We start from the raw sequence: 19320 nt of genomic DNA, 5'->3' as shown, positions 1-19320 counted from the left end.
CTAGGCTAGCAGATATCACACCGTGGAACCCCCCCCACACTGCGAGTTGCGATCGATCGTTTTGCAGTTTGCAATGCTACTCTCATTCTCGGAAAAAAGATTCTCGGCAGTTGATCACCATAATCGCCATAGCGCCTTCGCCAGCCAATTGCAGTGATAAGGCGTCTGGGACGTAATCGACCCGTTTGTAATGGATAACTAATACAATCCTAAGCTGCGGAAGCCATCGTGTTGTCTGTCATTTTGTCGAAATCACAGCCAGCCGGGCTACGCTTATCGCTCCTGTGGTTCATGTCCAGACATGTCGTGGAACCCCCCCCCCCACTGCGAGTTGAGTCGCTCCTGTGGTTCATGTCCAGACATGTCAACCTCTCAAGTCACTGTTATGCTATCAAACGATCTGTTGATTTTGTTTACTGAGACAATGATCACATATGTGCATAGAATCATCATCATCATGACGTTATCATGACAGGCAGATATAAACATAAATAAATTATCATATACATACTACACACTGAATGAAAGCCCTAAATGTCTAATTTTAGGAGGAAAACAAATAAAATACACATATCCCATATACTGTTTGTCAATACTAGACTATTGAATCCATTTCATTTATAAAATTCTCTTTTTCAGAGAGAACTTTAGCCCATTCTGACCTGAGATCAGATTCATACGAGGTTTCCACTGGACACACACTGGTCTGATTAGAGAAAGCATGGACCTATAGAACTATTATTCACAAAATAAGGCATATAGCGACATGTACATACTATATACCGTATGAAACAGAAGACTCTCTGCTTTCATAAGAAAAAAACTAATACTGTAATAATAATAAAAATCACACCCATGTGAAGTGAGCAGTGCAATGTTGTGAAGTGAGCAGTGCAACATTGCACTGCTCACTTCACAGGGGTGTGATTTTCATTATTATTACAGTAGAAGTATTTTTCTTATGAAAGCAGAGAGTCTTCTGTTTCATACGGTATATAGTATGTATAGGCCTTATTTTGTGAATATTTAGTTGTCAGTTCCTTGTCTTGTCTAAAATACTCTGAGGATTTCAGAAAATGCATGGACCTGAAGAACCATTATTCACAAAATAAGGCCTATAGCGACATGTACATACTATATACCGTATGAAACAGAAGACTCTCTGCTTTCATAAGAAAAATACTTCTACTGTAATAATAATAAAAATCACACCCATGTGAAGTGAGCAGTGCAATGTTGTGCAACATTGCACTGCTCACTTCACAGGGGTGTGATTTGTATTATTATTACAGTAGAAGTATTTTTCTTATGAAAGCAGAGAGTCTTCTGTTTCATACGGTATATAGTATGTACATGTCGCTATAGGCCTTATTTTGTGAATAATGGTTCTTCAGGTCCATGCATTTTCTGAAATCCTCTCTGGTGGGCGCAAGCTGCATTCAACAGCCAATTACTGACAAACTATACATGGGACCATGTGTATTTGTTTTCCTCCTAAAAGTAGACATTCAGGGCTTTCATTCAGTGTGTAGTATGTATATGATATTATTTGTGTTCATTTTTATATCTGTCTGTCAATGTCTGTCAACTTCAACCTTCCATATCTCTGCTGTTTTTTCAAAAGAGCAGCGTGCAGTGAAAAGCAGGTTTTAGAAAAAGGTCAATATCTCCAGAATGGAAGATGGTAGAATCATATTTTTTTTTTTAAATTGAAGTGGACTAGTTTGGCTTCCTTTTGATTTATGCAATGTGCGATGTGCTATAAGAGGCCCCTCGCTGTGGGCCCCTAAAAAGTTAAAAAGTCCAATGTTAATCGCTTAGCAGAAGCAATCCTGAGTAGAATTTCAAAAGTTAGCAATCAATGTGTTAAACATGCAAGGCAGATCTGACAGAGCATTATAAAATGACAGCGTCATTAATCATTTACAAGTAAGTGAGATATCGAAGGAGAAACAATGATATCGGAGCATGCTTGCTGTTGTATGTGCGGTGTATTTTATTGTATTCACTCATTCATTTCCGATAGTATTGCTACTCCCCTATTTAGGGCTAAACTTTATTTTCTGTATTTGCAATATTGAATGATGTATGCTTTAGTTCAAGTATTAAGCAGTGTCCTCAAACCATTTTCTCCCCATGCCTTTACACAGTCAAATGTATCCATGTGTACAAATGGAACCAAATGGACCCTTACAGGTCCATTTGGTTCCATTTGCACACTCACAGAGTTAAGTTAACACAGAGGATTTTATTGCGTACCCCCCGTCACTGCTGGCATATGAGACCCGTTGTGTTGCAAGCCAGGTTGTTTTTGCGATCGATCCACCTCCACTTAAACCCAGCTAGCGGGGTTAATCTGGCGTCTTTGCCTGTTGAGACGGCTGTTAAATGGTGTAGACTCCACACCACAGGTGCAGGCTCGGCACGTTAATGCAGCAAAACCCAATTATGTAACGCCCAAGGCTTCTTCTACCTGTTTGATGCGTTTTGCAACGAACCGTCTAAGATATTGATTACAAGAGGAGCCTGTTTATTCTCCTTTCTGTGTTTGATTTGCTCATTTATTACAGTTTGTTTATTGTTCAAAAGTAACTTCCCATGGATACTTCACAGCAGAGAACTTCTGATTTAGAAGGCCTCAGGTCTTAATGGGTTAAAATAATACTCCTGAAATAACACTCCTACATTAATTATAGGCCTACAGTATTGACCTTTTTCTTACAGCCCATAGTGCATTGCGTTTGTGTGTGCATAAGTTCCTCTTTCTCTTGCTGTGTTGCCAGTTTTGCAAGAGAAGTGGCCAGGTCTATGAAAACAAGCACAAATGAAAATAGCTGATCTACAAGCTCACAGCGACACATTGTGAGGTTGTACATCCGTTATTTAAAAACACATTGAGAATAAATCGACATATTTTGAATATTTTTAAAACATGAAAAAAAAGGCACAAAATATGTTCATAATGGAAGTCTGTGGACAATTACATATTAATCTGGGGTTCCTTGATGTGAAGAAATGTGGAAGCAAACCCAAATACGGTAAGCAACTACTGTACACTTTAGAATCAAGCCCAAAAAAACATCAACCACTACCAATAATGTATTTGCAAGTGACTTTACAGAAATAACAAGTCAAAGGTTGCTTATAATAAGCAGACATGGCAACACAGCCTGAAGGAAGCAAAGCACACACACAAGAAGCCCCAGTACCTTGGCGGGGAAAAACGTGGATACAAAGGCCTTATATACTGTAGCTGTAGCACGGCCTGTGGTTGTGTGCATGGGTCACAGTATACTGTCACTTCATACCAGTGGCTCTCAAACATTTTTGGCTCAGGTCACCCCTGTAAATAACTTTATTTTACTTTTTTACGTAAATCTTTCCCCCAAAGATACAGCATGTCACGAGGAAAAAATTAGGACGGACTGAAAATATCTTTTATACTTGGCGTTTAACCTACTCCTTTTTTGGTGAAGAGACTTGTTTTATAGAGAGGGTGTAAGTGGTTAAACTGAAGTGATATTGATGAATTCCAAATATTATCAAAGTATTCATAGGCACCCCTAGTTTGAGAAGCTATGCTCTACCCACCGCCTGCAAAGCCACCCCTTTAAACAAAAGTCTGTGAATATCTAGGGAAGCTTCAACTATCTGATTTTTATTTAGGTATGCTGATTGGATGTGTGAGTATACATCATCACTGTTGGGCAGACACCTTGTATCTCCTTGTATATGTTTAATCAAATTAATGACCAATTTTATATGCGACAGTCACGCACAAGTGTGGGGAAAAAAATCACACCCGTGTGAAGTGAGGGGCGCTAATATATTAAAGTCACCTAATCAACTCATGTTGATTATAGGTGATGTAATGGTGATGTAAAACAAACGGTGTCAAAACAAACATTAAATTATCTTCATTGTAATGGCATTTACTGTTTGTGTTAGGGACCAGATGACGTACATTTTCAATGTCAAGGGCATTTTTAAAACAAACATTGAACTAAAGACAACCATTAAACCTGTATATAGGAGGGGCGCTAGCCCCTCAAAAATAGCCAATCTACAAGCTCACAGAACATCACAATGTGACATGTTTTGAGCTTGTAGATCTGCTCTTTTGTTAAAACAAACAAACAAACACAAAAAAACATAGGTTGCAAACCCTATCGGGTTTGCATACTGTTTAAGGAAGCAGATGTACACCTATTCTTAGTCAATTATGAGGCTGCCATTACCCATTATCCTGTGAGCACCGTGGAATAGTCTAATCATTATATGGATAGAGGCTGAGCGAGCCAATGGAAATTGAAGGAGCAGAGAGTAAGAATGCACTCAAGGCAGCCCGGGGAGAATCAGGTGGGAGATCTTCCTCCTGCCTTCACCTGCCATTCATAAAGGATCATGGAATAATGGCTCGTGGAGTATTTCTAAAGCTTTCATTCGATGTGTGCGCTCAACTTCTCAACCACACTCATTATCGCACTTTTTTTGACGCAGCGAGTAGTACACCTGTGGGATTCCGCACATCTAGTTATATTATTCTCCAACATAATCTGCATCGCTGCATGCCGCTGCCCCAGAGTCTGGACAGTGCTGCACTGGAATTCTTCCTGAGAAGAATCTCCGCACATTATTTTGAATAACTTCCTGAGAAAAGAATGTCTCATTTAGAAGAGGGTGTCACCTATGTGAATGTACCCAAAACTATTTCAGCAGTGGAAATGTAACTTTTCTCTCTAATTTGAATGAGAACTGTGATCGGCACCCGCCCAATAGTCTTTGCTTCGTTGCCTGCAACCTCACTGATAGAGTAGTTGGCTGGCAAGATTAGGCGAGATGACATCCAACCTCTACGAGAGTCTGCATTGTGTAAGGATGCCAGGGATGCAGCAGACTTACATTTTCACCCGGAGATGAAAATACTCCAGAGTTTGAAGTGCCATCTGCATAAAGTCAATGTAACAATGCTCCACTTCAAGCTGATTAATCTTACAGTGTCCTCGGTGCGACAGCCCGAGGTTTACATGACAGTTTGCCTAACTAGTGAGGTAGTGCAATAGACAAGCTAAATGATATAACAAATTGTCATAGAAAGCCTTGGCCAAAATCACCCACCACACCCACACACCGCGCCCCGCCAAGTGAAAATTGGTTTCACATTACTTATAGCTATAAAAAGTAAACTGTTTCCTTTTTTCGCTACATCCAGAGCACATTCATTTACAATTCATCCACTGTACAACAATGTCCCTGTTTAATGGAAAGAATAAGCATCCTATAAATACAATAAACCATTCCACACTGAAAAAAATATGAATCATAGGTGCAGATGTCTTCTCCCTGAAATATACCGTCTTAATCTGCCCACCGATTTCCAGAGAACTAATTACTACACATTAGTTAAACAGACCATTCAAAGTGCAAGCCTGCTAAATCACGCTTGCCAAGGGAGCTGAGTGCCCCCCATGCAGTACACCCACCCGCATGCCCACACACGCATGTACGCACGCACACACACACACGGTACATCTATAATTAGTTGTATCATGCTTTTGCTTTTTATCTAACGGCAGGGCCCACTGGCTCAGAACAGCAGTGTGTCTGCATGGTTTATGAGGAGGATTATGCGCTGTTGTTAGGCGCAATGATGCTGTGTGTGTGTGTGTGTGCGTGTGTGTGTGCGTGTGCGTGTGTGTGTGTGTGCGCGCGTGTGTTTGTGTGTGTGTGTGGGTCCCTGCATGGTGAAGACACCTCCCTGCGTGTTCAGCTGCTGCTTTGAGAAGGTTCACTGAACCTGCAAGCTGCAGGCTGCAGGCTGCAGGCTGCAGGCTGCAGGTTGAAGGCTGCAGGCTGCAGGTTGCAGGCTGCAGGCTGCATGCTGCAGGCTGCAGGCTGCACACTGCAGGCCAGGCACAGTCTTTGATTCCACAGCACCCCGACAGGTGAACCCTGGTCACCCCACCGGCGGGCTTACATGGTTCTCCTTTTTCCTCGTCGCTCATATATCTCTCTGTATCTCTCTATCTTTCTCTTTTTGTAAAACTATAGCGTTCAGATTTTTTGCTGAAGATGGTTGCGTCACGTAGTGAGCTTGTCGGGTCTGCTATATTCAGCGAAAGCTTTCCCCACAATACGGATGCTCATATACTTGCGTACGACAAAAAACTTGCCGATCTACAAGCTCTTGTGTCGCTTTGGCACATTTGCACAATATAGGAACAGTATGTTTAATGTGGTTAGCATAGTTTATTTGTAATAGTTCACTAGATCGTTAATTTTGTGAAATGTCAAATGCAATGCATTTTGTAATTCATGTATTTATAATCATAATTGCGACCGAAGGTCGCAGACTCGCAGTTAACTATGGAGTCATTTCCCGTCAGTTGGTGTGTCGGGCACCATATATGGTGACCAGGTCTTGTGACATCATCATGAGGATGTGGAGACACTGATGTCATAGTAAAGTCCATTTATGGAGATCCCTGATGTCATCCCTTAGATCTCCATTTATGGATATATGTCAGAACTGCTTCTGACATTCCATATGTTGATCCTTCCCCGTCCATCCTTCCTCTTTGATGTCTCCCTTTTGACGTATACCTGTCCATTAAAATTTCAAACTCTAGACGGGCCTGCCCCAAAGTTATTAGTGCAACCACGCCCGGCAGCCAGCGAAAGAGTTTTCAACAGGCCGGCCCTACATAGGCCCTCATCAAACCCCAAGAGAATGTCCCCTCACCCTTAGATCTCCATATACTGTATGGAGCTGACATGTTCTGACATTCCATTATGTTGATATGACCTCAAGACATGCTCCTTATATGGCCAGTACAGAATTAATTCCATGTTGATCTGACCCCCCATGCCAAAGTGCCAGCGCCAGCGCTCACCCAGCAAAAAGCAAAACGCAAACCAAAACAGCTCACAGCACGTCACAAAAGCTGTTGCTTTTGAATATTTTAGAAAAATCTTAAAAGAGCTCCTGGTTTAGAACGCAATTGTAGAATCGGCCTCAGTTCCATGTTTGGCTTGCTAACCGACATGCACCCACCCTGTGGCTCACTGTATCTCGGCAGAAGCGGCCGAGTTTATTTTGCAGCCAAGTCCCTTCAGTGACTCTGGAAGCAGCAGCAACCATTTCCTTCCTGCCTGGCTCACACTGTATCAAAGAATTACACTTGGCAAATGAGGGCCTGTGGCATACTGGCTGCAGATGTTTTAGACAGTTTGGCTGACTTATACCCAGCCAAATGCGGAGTGCTCAAATAAAGACACAGTGCCACGATTGTGGTACATGATTCTGTTCATTTGGAGGAGTCTGCATTAGTCCTAATTGTGCACCCAATGCATCTCAACAACCACTAATGGAGAGAATGCATGGAACTTCTTGATAATGTATGTAATCCATGCATTTTTTTTTTCGCAGTCTTAGTTGTACTAGAGTATTGTTGACGTGGGTGTTGACGAAGTCAGAGCCATGTTTTGTTTTATAATTAATGAGCTGTTGGATGTGTCCACACAGACAAACTGTTTTTGGAGAGAGAGAGAGAGAGAGAGAGATCCAGAGTCACAATTACCCAATGAGCAGTATCTACATTATCTTCTACATTATCTACCCGTGCCACTAGAAGTTAAAGGCTTAATTTGTGCAAAGAGCAATGTTCTGAGTGATGGCTGAGAGGGAGGAAGGCACATTACTGTAATGCAGTAGAGTTGTCTCTTGACTGAAGAGACACGATGGTTTCACCAGTTTGGAGGGGAGAACAGGTGTCGTTGTACGTATAGTGGCCTCATGCAGGTACAAGAGCAGGAATTGGCCTTCTATTCATAACCCATTAAGACTGGGTCCGATTCCTCAAAATAATGTCTTCTAAATCTTCGGAACAGTTTCCCCGAAAATCGTATGTTGCTACATCAGTGGTTCTCAAACGTTTTCAAATTGTACGTGGCCACCGACCCCACCGCAAAATAGTTTGTTCCAGGGACCTCCAGAAGCAAAGATTTGAGTTAAGAACTTTCGCTTTCAGAAATATACACATTCAAATATTTGCACACGTTTTCAAGATAAAAACAAAAGAATCTCTACCAGCGCAGTGACGTGCTTGTATTTCGGCTATTTTTATATAGCCAAAGTGTGGATGAAGTGGTTAACATTTTAAACGACACAGATGCCTTCCCGGTTTTAATGGGCTATGGGCTATTCGTGACTCTTTACTCAGTGTGACAGTGACGGGGATAGAACGTGACTAGGGATGTTGCCCTCCCTGTTATATAAAAGAGAGAGGCTCTCGCCCAACTGGTGTATATACACGACACTTATGCCACGGGCTGGCACAAGCGGGCTGGCACAAGCCCAAAGTTAACATTACGCTGTTGGATCTAGATCTCGCGAATAACTGAATCTGACAATCTGCTCGTTGCCCTACGACACCTTTTGTACAATGTTGAATGTCATTGATGCTTCAGTAGACAATACAGAGGATGCTAGACACGGATTGCTGCTCAACATAAGTCTGGGGTGGGATTTTGCGCCCATGTTATTATCGCAGTCAGGTCTGTGACTGTGTGTGTATTAGGAGGAGAGATTAATTGAATGTTACAAAGACAGAACTTGTGTCAAATTGTGGCTAATGTTGCATGCTGTTCAACGCTGTTAATAGCATTTTGGCTCATTACAAGCAGTCTGATATCTAATTCCCATTAAAAAGGCCACTGGTGATCTCTGGTGTTTAGTTAATCTAAAGTATTTAACTAAATTGATTGGATAAAATAGGTCAGCCTTAAACTGGTATTTAATCTCCATGAGGAGCGTGAACAGTCTACTCACTTTAGAGTAGTCTTTTTTTTTACAACAAGAGAGAGCAGTCTCTCACGCTGTGCTGTAGAATTAGATTTTATTCATACTATATATAGATAGATAGATAGATAGATATCTTTTTTTTGCATCCCTTTTCTGAGCACGTCATAATAGATCAGCTGGTATGTATTTACTGCAAGGAGGTGTGATTGTTGTGTAGGAAAAAAAGGTTTATAGGTTTCCGGTGGTTAAATAAATTGCACATTTTGGCTGTGGTACATACAGCACCACTATGCCACGTACACATGGTGTAAAGCGGAGTTATATCTTGGACTATTCGTGTACATGTGACACATCTATGTTCATTTGCATCAGAGCATTGTAAAGCCTGAGGGAATCGTCTTGGCAGTTGCATGCTATATCACCCTCAGGTATGTGGCAGGGGAGTGTTGGATGAAAACAATTCTTTTGGATCTACTGCACTGGCGCGCAGACACAGTGATTGACTTCATGGGGCTGCTGGCTCGTGTTGGCTGCACATTTTGTTTGTGGAATTGACTAATATCGGCACCATCTGTTTCTCTCGGGGTGCGTGGGGGGTGTCGCGCGCATCACTCAAGGCAAATCTGATCAATTTGTGCAGGCAAAACAGTTTAGAACGTGCCACGCTGCACTGCCGGATTTGGCACGAGATCATTCCGAGCTTGATTAAATATCTGTGTGGCAACTGGAGGGCGTGCGCGTGTGTGTGTGTGTGTGTGTGTGTGCGCACGAGTGCATGTGTATCTTATAAGGAAGTGGTTCTCAAAGTGGGGTCCGGGGACCCCAAGCGGTCCTTCAGGGGGTTCTAGGGGGTTCCCCAGTAAATTTATTGATAGGTACCAAATGGACCCTTACAGTCTGGAACTCAGAGGGTGTACAAAAGGAACCCGCAAGGGTCCATTTGGTACACCCACCGAGTTTTTGACCTTTGGCATCTGTACACCCACCGAGTCCATGGCCTAATGCATAGCAAACCGCGGGTCCTTGAAATTAACACGTTTGAGAACAGCACTCAGGTCTGTGGCTGGTGTGCGTATCAGCACTACATGCAGAGTACAAGCATGAGATACACGCATGGGCGCCTTAGAAGAATTGCCATACAGCTTTAACATGGTACTGTAGTCTGTGATGAATAAGCAATCCGGCATGGGAGAGGTACTCCCTTTGATCCTGTGCATCGCCGCTACACCCCGGCACAACGCTATAGATAGGTGTTCCGAATCAAGCATCGACGGCCTATTTGTGGGCCAGTAAATAGGGAAGGCCTATTGTGTGCATCATCGTGACACCTCAAGTGGGAGCCGCACGAGTGATACATAATTAATCTCCAGAGGAGTGTCTTCTTTCTTTCTTTCTTTCTTTCTTTCTTTCTTTCTTTCCTTCCTTCCTGCCGGCATGTTCTTGGGCACCTCTGTAAACCTTGCCACGCGAAAACTAAAAAAAACTACATATTCAGGACCACGTGACGCGGCTGTTCAACCGGAAGTATTAGCCGATGCTATACAGCGGAGTCGATTTACCATGGAACTAGCATGGAGGACGCTAATCTGTTAACTGGAGCAACGTGCAAGGTTTTTATTGACATCCTAAGATCATACTTCATCTCATATCACCTCATTTGAGATTCAATTCCGAGATAAACTCACAGCCATTATGGGACTCTATGGAGCGCGGATTATCGTTATACAACCAATAGGTTGTATAGATTGTTTTCTCTTGTCCGTTCCAAGAGGGATGCCGTTTCAGGCGATACACGCTGTATCCAAGAGGCCTGCCGTAAACGCATATAAAACATTGGCACAAAAGTGAAACGGTTTGTAAACCGTATATAGACGGTTATGGCGCGAAATGTGTTAACTTAAGCCCTATATAATTCTTCATAAGACAAATAGTGAAAAGTCAATAGCATCGGGATGGACTCACATCCTCACCATGCTTGCTGATGCGTTGCTCTCGCTGCCATTGCACGAGGAGAGATCATCGACAGAGCTTCACTTGATGTGGTGTCTGGACGTGCACATGAACAGAGAGAGAGAGAGAGAGAGAGAGCACAGTGGAAGACTCTATTTCCGTCTATGCAGTGTTGGGAGACATACAGTGCATGAACATTACATGAAATATATTGATTAAACTTTCTCTTTTCGAAGTACTGTATATACTACTGCTGAGGAAGTATGAATAATACAAAATAAAAGAGAAAATGTAACTATGTATGTATCTAATCTAAGGAAAGGCCTTGGTATACAAATACGTTTTCAGGAGTGATTTAAACGATTAGACTGATTTAGCTAGCCTTACGAGGCGAGTCTTGGGAACTTCCAAGTAGTTGAACCTTACCTGAGGATCTAAGGCTGTGCACCGGCTTATGTGGTTCCAGCATAATCAGAGATTATTATTATTATTATTACCCTAGCTGGGAGTCAGGCCTCGCAAGGCTTTAAAAGTCATCAGTAATATCTTAAAATCATCCCTGAAACTCACCGGCAGCCAGTGAAGGGCAGCTATCTAGCTTCAGAATTTTACACCAGTTGAAGACAGGAGACTAGAGAACCTTTTTGCTTTTAAAGCCTAAAGTATAAGGACTTTCTAAAGTCTAGGCGGGATGAGATGGAGGCTGTGAGAATGGTGTTGGTTTCATTGTGTTGGATAAGCTTCATAATATGAAGTGGGTGGGTGGCCAAGTATCTGTTTACCAAAGGCTACTTACTGTAGAGCAATAAAAAAGGGGGGGGGAAAGAAAAGTAAAACATAATAAGAATGCTCAACTGTTTTTGTAGCATTTTTGCAAACCCTGGCCTGTCACCATAGCACTGTCACCGCGCAATGTGGGGAATTTGTTTAGCAATATTCTCTTATACGTAGGCGTACACATGTAAAATATATGACATTTGTAAGTGTCTCAACAACTCATGATATACCAGTATACCAGTTCCATATTATGATTCAAAATGAATAATTCCGCAGTCATACTATTTTCACAGAGGTCTACATAACTAACATTGCAAACTGTGAGATAGCGAGGCAGTAAAGCAGAAGAAGATTTGCTTCGTCTCCCAACCCTGGCTGGGAGTCTTTGAAATTGATTTATGTTGGGGAAAGGGCTTGAGCAAGACATTATTCTATTATCAATATGCAAAGTAGCCTATCTAACATCGTTCACTGTTGTGGGAAAGCAGTACAACAGTGAGATATGTATTTGCATTAGCTGGGGGTGGGGCGAGCCATTGTAATATAGAAACGCTCTTGGGTCCAAGGGGGTCTTAATTTAGGTCTGTTATTAGAATTCTCAAGCTGATCGGAATTTCCAAGCTGAGTGCTGTGCATAGCCCCCCTGCTGCTCTTCATACGGCTGTCTTGGCCCCATAGGGTGCTGTCACCGAAGGCACTTATTTTCTCCCATTAGATGCTAAAGAATAACAGCAATGAAATGAAAAGTCTGCGTTCCAAAACTGTAACAAACTAATATGGGGGAATTATCATGGGAATACGTCTCGCTTTCTCATCTTCATTTTGTATATTCACGGTGCAGGCCTACACTTTGTCCTCCTTCTTGTGTGCGTCAAGTCATGTTTCCAATAAATTTCCCACCAATTCCATGAGAATAATATAATGCCAAACAAGTCTTTTTGATGTAGCGTGGCTCGCCATAATCTAAATCACATTGCGGTGTTTCCGCTGTGCCTTCAAATACCCAGCATCCGTCTTGTTGTCTCCACATCTTGAATTTGCTTCTTAACAGTCTGGCTTGCGGCCTCATTTGGACTACCATACTGTACATTTCCCATGTGCCAATGATTGCATGCTCTTGGAGAGGCCTTGGCATTATGCTTCGGAAGAAAACTTTCAAAAACAATAGGCTGAACTAGAGGGGAATCAATGACGGAGGAGGGTTTTCAGATAGTGTATGGGGTTTGTGCTGAATCTGATTAACGAATTTGGCCTTTTGCTTGTGGTCAGCCTAGATACTGCCATTTGAGTCAAGTGTGTAAATGTTAATTGAAGGAAGAAGAAAAACACTTGGTCATTTAAAACCCTTATCAATATTGCTTTTGCTGAAAACGTATCTTAAGTGGTTTTCTGAAATTGACTGAATTGACTACTAGTCTGTGGCATGACTCACTCTGACCGGGGTGGTGTGTGTGTGTGTGTGTGTGTGTGTGTGCGCGTGTGCGTGTGTGTGCGCGTGCATGCGTGCGTGCGTGGGACACACAAGAACAACTTGGCTCATATGAGCAATCTGCATAATAAGGCAGCGAATCCAGTGGAGCAAGACATAAAAGGCTCTCCCTGAATTGACCCGATCCCTGCTGTGAGTCACCAGAACAGAAAGAGGCACTGCAGCATATAAATAGCAACACACATCCTGACTTCTCCTGTCCGGATTGATGCTGACGATGGATGCTTTCTAAATCCTGACAGTTTTCTGAAAAAACCCATGTTTTTATGTCAGTCGTTCTCAAACATTGCCATGTCAAGGACCCCCAAGATTACATGTAATTGGCCGCCGACCCCCATCTGAAAATATGTTGTTCCAGGGACCTCACAAGATTTGAGTTAAAAACTTTCGCTCTGAAAGAATATATATTCAAAGATTTGCGCCACATTTTCACGATTTTTCAAAAATAGCAGACCTACAAGCTTGTTTCAATAGCTAAAGTAAAACAATGCTTAAAACACCAAAAGGGGAGGGAGGGACAGGGAGGGGCGTCAGCTGCCCATGTCCCAGATTAACAGGAGACACCGGTCAGAGTGGCACATGATGACAGATCATTGGCATTACTGAGACGAGACAGAATAATGAATAATGATTGATCATCATTAGGGATGTTGTCCGATAGCTGATCCGATACCATTTAGAGTCACAGATACTCTATACTAGTATGTGCCGACTACAAGAATACGTTTGGTCAATCCAAAATCAGTAAATCACGGAGCCCCGGAAGTGGCCATTGACAGAAGAAAAATTAAGTTTGTGGCCTCAAATTAGTATTTTCTGGCCACTAAATACTAATTCGAGGCCACAAAATAGGACAGCGTCACACAAGTTATAATTATTTTCTGTCAATGGCCACTCCGCGGCTCTGTAGTCCAAGGTAGAAAAAAAGGACAAAACCTTCTCTACTGCCCCCTCCAGCATTGCATTCTTTACTCAGATTTGTTATTAGCCTTTAGTATAAAAATGAATATTCCTCCATTACACTATTGTGTCAGTTATAGTCAATTACAGCATGACTGCATGTGCCTCCGGGCCACAGCAGCATCCACACTGCGTGTGTGTGTGTAAATTATCACACAACGCGATCCAGTGTGCGATCACAGCTTCGACATCGTGCAAACATCTAAACTACAAATGTTGTCTGTGATCCCGCTAATTGCTGACAGCTTTACCACGCAAGTGTCCACAGTAACGCCGCAAGGCATCTCTGCAAATGACGTTGACGACGGCAGACGCTGCAGTGCTACTTGGCTTCTTTGAACGTTGCGGCTCATTGCGATAATTTCATAAATGCATGGATTGAATATAAAGCATAATGATACTGATCTTGGGTATTGTCTTCTGGCATCCCTGACCTCCATAATAAAATCTGATTTATTTACAGTAACTACTTTCAAGAAGTTAGTCTAAAATCTACAATTTTGCAATGCATCGTAAAGTATTCATAGAAATAGGGCTGTAAAAACACAATAGTTATTGTTATATGATTTCACAGATATAGTTTGGATGTCGTGCAAACACTTTTCCTTTCCCTGAGGCCGTACAGTACATGGTGTATGTACATCACTACAATATGAATGACAATTTTACCCAAGAGCTCTTCTGTCCATAGCGAACAGTGCTCATGCATATTGTATGATGCAGTTATAATTGTCACTTCACGCCTTATTCAGTTCATGTGGGGTAGCACGTGAAATTTGCACGCAGTCAAGAGGTGGGTTCAAAGTTGATTCAAGGTTCAACGTTCAAGGTTGTACGTTATTGACTTGTTACATCTTGTGTACAGGTATACATAAGAGTAAAACTTACTTTTGTTTGGCGTCCTTCAGACAATGCAGCAGCATAGATAAGTCAAGATCAGTCAAAGCAAGCGCAGCAAACAAAGGGATAAAAAGTACAAGAAAGAGCAAACAACGTAGAGTAACCTACTGTATACATGTACATGTGCATGTTTTTCGAAATGCAAGGCTATGTTACATATTCCATATATTAACACATTTAGTTTAGAAAGGTGCAGTCCGAGCATAATAGTGTGAGAGGAGTGTGTGTGTGTGTGTGTGTGTGTGTGTGTGTGTGTGTGCGTGTGTGTGTGTGTGTGTGTGTGTGTGTGTGTGTGTGTGTGTGTGTGTGTGTGTGTGTGTGTGTGTGTGTGTGTGTGTGTGTGTGTGTGTGTGTGTGTGTGTGCGCGCATGCGCGCGGTTTAGGAAGGGGGGGGGGGGGGCGGGGGGCTAGCATTTTCCTTTGCCCTGTTTCGCTCTGGTTTTTATCTGTTCGTGTACCTTTATTGTTTCATCGTGTGTACGGGTACATAAGTATAATTATTTTGTTCTGGTTCCTTGGGACATTCAGGATCCTACACACTTAGATTGGATGAATCACTGTCCGAAGCCACGCCTGTGTGTTAGGCAAATGAGGATTAAAACAATAGGATAAAAGACATCACTAATGCAAGCCTCCCTCTGTTATTGTCTGCTGTGTTTTATGATTACTGCTCTGAAAGTCCTTCCACTGTATCATGGATTTACACTTAACCCCCCCTCCCCTTTCTCTTCCTTTCTCCCCAGATCCCTCTCACAGAAATGCTGCCGTCCATCGTTTTCCTGGGCTTGTTTCTCACTGCGGCCGGGTCCCAAGACACCCATCCCCTGGAGGCAGCATCCCCGATCACCCAGTCCTGTGACTCCCTGTGCACCTGCGAAGAAAAGGACGGCGTCCTCCACATCAACTGCGAGCAGAGGAACATCAGCAAAATCTCCCAGGTCAATGTCCCGACAGGCGTGCCCTTCCACCTGAACCTCTACAAGAATGACCTGGCGGAGCTCCGCCCCGAGGAAATGGAGGGTCTTAAGAACGCCCTTTCACTTCACCTTGGGGCTAACAGCATACAAGAGCTCGAACCGGGAGTGTTTAGTGCCCTCGGCTCTTTGAAGAAACTCCACATAAATAGCAATTTCCTGGTAACTCTGAAAGAAGACACTTTCCAAGGCCTGGTGAATTTAGAGTTTCTCCAAGCCGACACCAATTTCATCCAGTTGGTCGAGCCGGGAGCCTTCAACAAACTGATCCGCCTTAAGGTCCTGATTCTCAATGATAATGCCATTGAGTTTTTGCCTGGCAATATTTTCCGTTTTTTGCCCCTCACCCACTTGGACTTGCGTGGTAACAAGCTCCAGACGCTGCCTTATGTTGGGTTCTTGGAGCACATTGGACGGATCATGGAACTTCTCTTGGAAGACAATAACTGGCATTGTAACTGTGATATCTTACATCTAAAGATTTGGATGGAGAACATGAGGGCCCAGTCGGCTATCGGCGAAGTGGTCTGTAGCGAACCGCCCCAACTAAAAGGCACAATCCTGGCCAAAGTGAAGCGGGACGTGCTTTGTAAATCACATGCCGACATCAACCTGGAGGAGCCTTCCAAGTCACTCGATATGGTTGTTACTCCATCATCCAAAGCTGCTCAGATTCCCAGGCTGATGGACGCAAAGGATGACGGCAGAATTCCGACGCCGTCTCACGTTCCTGGGAGCCCGTGTGTGGAGCACTGCTCCTGTCACAATCACCCCGTGGCAGGCTTTTTGATGCATTGTCAAGACCGAGGGATTCAAAGGGTCTCGGATATCGGAATACTGGAGCAGAGCCCCACCAAGCTGGTCATGACAGGGAATATGATCCAGAGACTTTTGAAGTACGATTTCGTCACGTATGATAGTCTCGAGTTGCTGAACCTGGCGAACAACAGAATTGATTACATCGACAATGAAACATTCCTCAGCCTGAGCAGCTTGAGAAAACTTTACCTGAACGGCAACCGGATCGAAAAGCTTGTCTCCACGATGTTCGTGGGCCTGCACAATCTCGAGTACCTATACTTGGAGTACAACCTCATTAAAGAGATTGCTCCGGGCACATTTAATCCTTTGCCAAACCTCAAGCTGCTGTCGCTGAATAACAACCAGCTCACCTCTCTTCCCGCTCAGATATTTCGCAACGTGCCCCTCACCAAATTAAACCTGAGGAAAAATCTACTCATGCACCTGCCAGTGAGCAACGTGCTTGATCAGCTCGACGCACTCGAGCAGATTTATTTAGAGGAGAACCCGTGGGACTGCAGCTGTGATTTGCTCAGCCTCAAACAATGGGTAGAGAAACTGAGGAAGGACACTGTGGTGGGCTCCATTCTGTGCCACACGCCAAAGAAAGTCGTACAAGCCGACCTGCGGAGCCTTCGCCACGACGCGCTGTGTCCCGGTTTGGTGACCTTTCACTCTCTGTCCCCGGTGGATGCGGAGAGCGTCACAGCCACGCTGGGGCCCGAAAGCCCCGCCGGGGGTTTCCTGAGCTCGCTCACCGACACCATCCCGCTCTCCGTGCTCATCCTCAGCCTCCTCGTCATCTTCCTCATGCTCATATTCTGCTCCGCGGGCGCCGTGGTGTTCGTGGTGCACCGGCGGCGGCGGGCGAAGAGGAAGATCGCCGAGGAGCAGGGCCCACGAGAGCAGAACACCACGGGCAGCCCCATTCACCTGCACTACAGCATGTACGGCCAGAAGACCACGCACCACACGCTCACCCAGCGGGCCGGCTCGCCCACGCTGTACGAGGAGCGCTCGCACAGCCCCATAGTGCAGATCTGCCGCAACCCCACCTACTGCGCCCAGCACAAGGAGCACGAGTCCGCCGACATCGACTACGGCTTGGAGGGCAGCCTCGGCGGCAAGCAACACGTCTACCGGAGCATCATGGAGAAGGAGAACACCTCGCCGCTCACGGGACACCCCAAGTTCAGGTCCGTGAGCGGCGAGTGCCCCCCAGAGTTCCTGTCCCTCGGGGACCCCGGCGCCCTGTACAGAAACATTCTGGAGAAGGAGAAAGAGCTGCAGCAGCTCGGAATAACGGAGTACCTGAGGAAAAACATGCCCCAGCTCCAGTCGGCCGTGGAGATGCAGGTCCCGGGGCACCAGGAGGAGCTCAAGCTCATGGAGACGCTCATGTACACCAGGCCGCGCAAGGTGATGCTCGAGCAAACTAAGAACGAGTACTTTGAACTGAAGGCTAATTTGCACACCGAGCCGGACTATTTGGAGGTGCTGGAACATCAAACTACGTTTAACTGAGTTTAGCCTGGGAAAACACACAGCACTCAAACATGTTCTCCTTTGTCCTCGAAACAAGTGCCTTGTACGACCTGCCCTCTTGTACTTTTCACACTGAAATATATACCGTGGACACAATAAGTAGCAATTCATTTGTAGCACGCAGATTGTTGTTATTTTTCTTCCTGACAGCAGTGTTATGTAGCTGGTGACAGACATAATACGGTGGCCAAATGTAACTTTAATTAATGATTGCAGGGATTTGAGCAGTCCTGTGGCTGCGTGGGGAAGGGGGGGGGGAAAATCAATTTGAGCACCTGTGATTGATTAAACCCTCCTGGTGCAGTGCAGTCAGTTAAAATGTTCAGTAAAGCGTAAACCTGCCCATCTGACACTCGGCGGGCTAAAACAGATGTTCCACAACAAGTGAACGGAATCGAGAGTCGCCACTCTGCACACATAATTGGCGTGCGGATGCGTGTATTTAGGATCAGTCGATTCCACTGTTGACGTATGTCAGTTATAGGTCATAATGCTATAACCAGCATGCTCATTGTGCCATAGCATCAGCAGAATGCCAACTGCACTGTACATTGGACCACACCGATGGGAGATTATGCATATATTCATGGTGCGTTGATATCCAGGCCTATGGTATTCTTCATGGTCAACCAGAGACACTGCGCAACCCTTCCCCGTCTTTGTTTTTATATTTATTTATTTTATACTCAAACTGATGGTATTTACAAAGACAATGTTGATATGAATTGAGTTATTCCGTTCAGTAAATAGAGCACTTAAATCCATTATCTTACACGACTGTAATATTGTACAAACGCATTGCACTAATCATCAGATGCCATAAGGTGGTGCATGACAATCAACACACAATGTCCTGCTGAAACATTTTTGTTTGTTTATTTGCTTCCTCTCTGCCAGAAAAATAGGGGGGGCATCCTTTTGTCCGACAACTCATAGGCCCGACGGGGCAATGCTCCGAGGTGCGCTGCGGGTCGGGAGAGGGTTGCGGTTAGGTTTAGGTGTCTGCCCCGGGGGAGGTTAGGGTTAGGGTGAGGGAGGAGGTAGGTTGTCGTTCGGACCAATGCTCCGTCGGATGAAAGTACTGCACTCGAAAAATAGAGCCAATATGGTGTGTGCGGTCC

The 19320-nt window shown here is 44.2% G+C and overlaps 1 protein-coding gene across 1 annotated transcript in view; it reads left to right on the top strand.

Annotated features, from left to right (window-relative positions):
* The window catches only part of slitrk6 (SLIT and NTRK-like family, member 6), a 29855-nt gene extending 10755 nt beyond the window's left edge, over positions 1-19100 (top strand). The window contains exon 2 of the mRNA XM_083758953.1: positions 15623-19100. Within this exon, the coding sequence (XP_083615079.1) occupies positions 15638-18178 (2541 nt within the window). The 5' untranslated portion in view covers positions 15623-15637 and the 3' untranslated portion in view covers positions 18179-19100. The remainder of the gene's footprint in view (positions 1-15622) is intronic.
* Positions 19101-19320: the final 220 nt, after the last annotated feature.

The sequence above is a fragment of the Protomyctophum parallelum genome (assembly GCF_964188405.1).
Source record: "Protomyctophum parallelum genome assembly, chromosome: 23".
Taxonomy (NCBI): Eukaryota; Metazoa; Chordata; class Actinopteri; order Myctophiformes; family Myctophidae; genus Protomyctophum; species Protomyctophum parallelum.
This window is presented reverse-complemented; position numbering and strand designations above follow the sequence as displayed.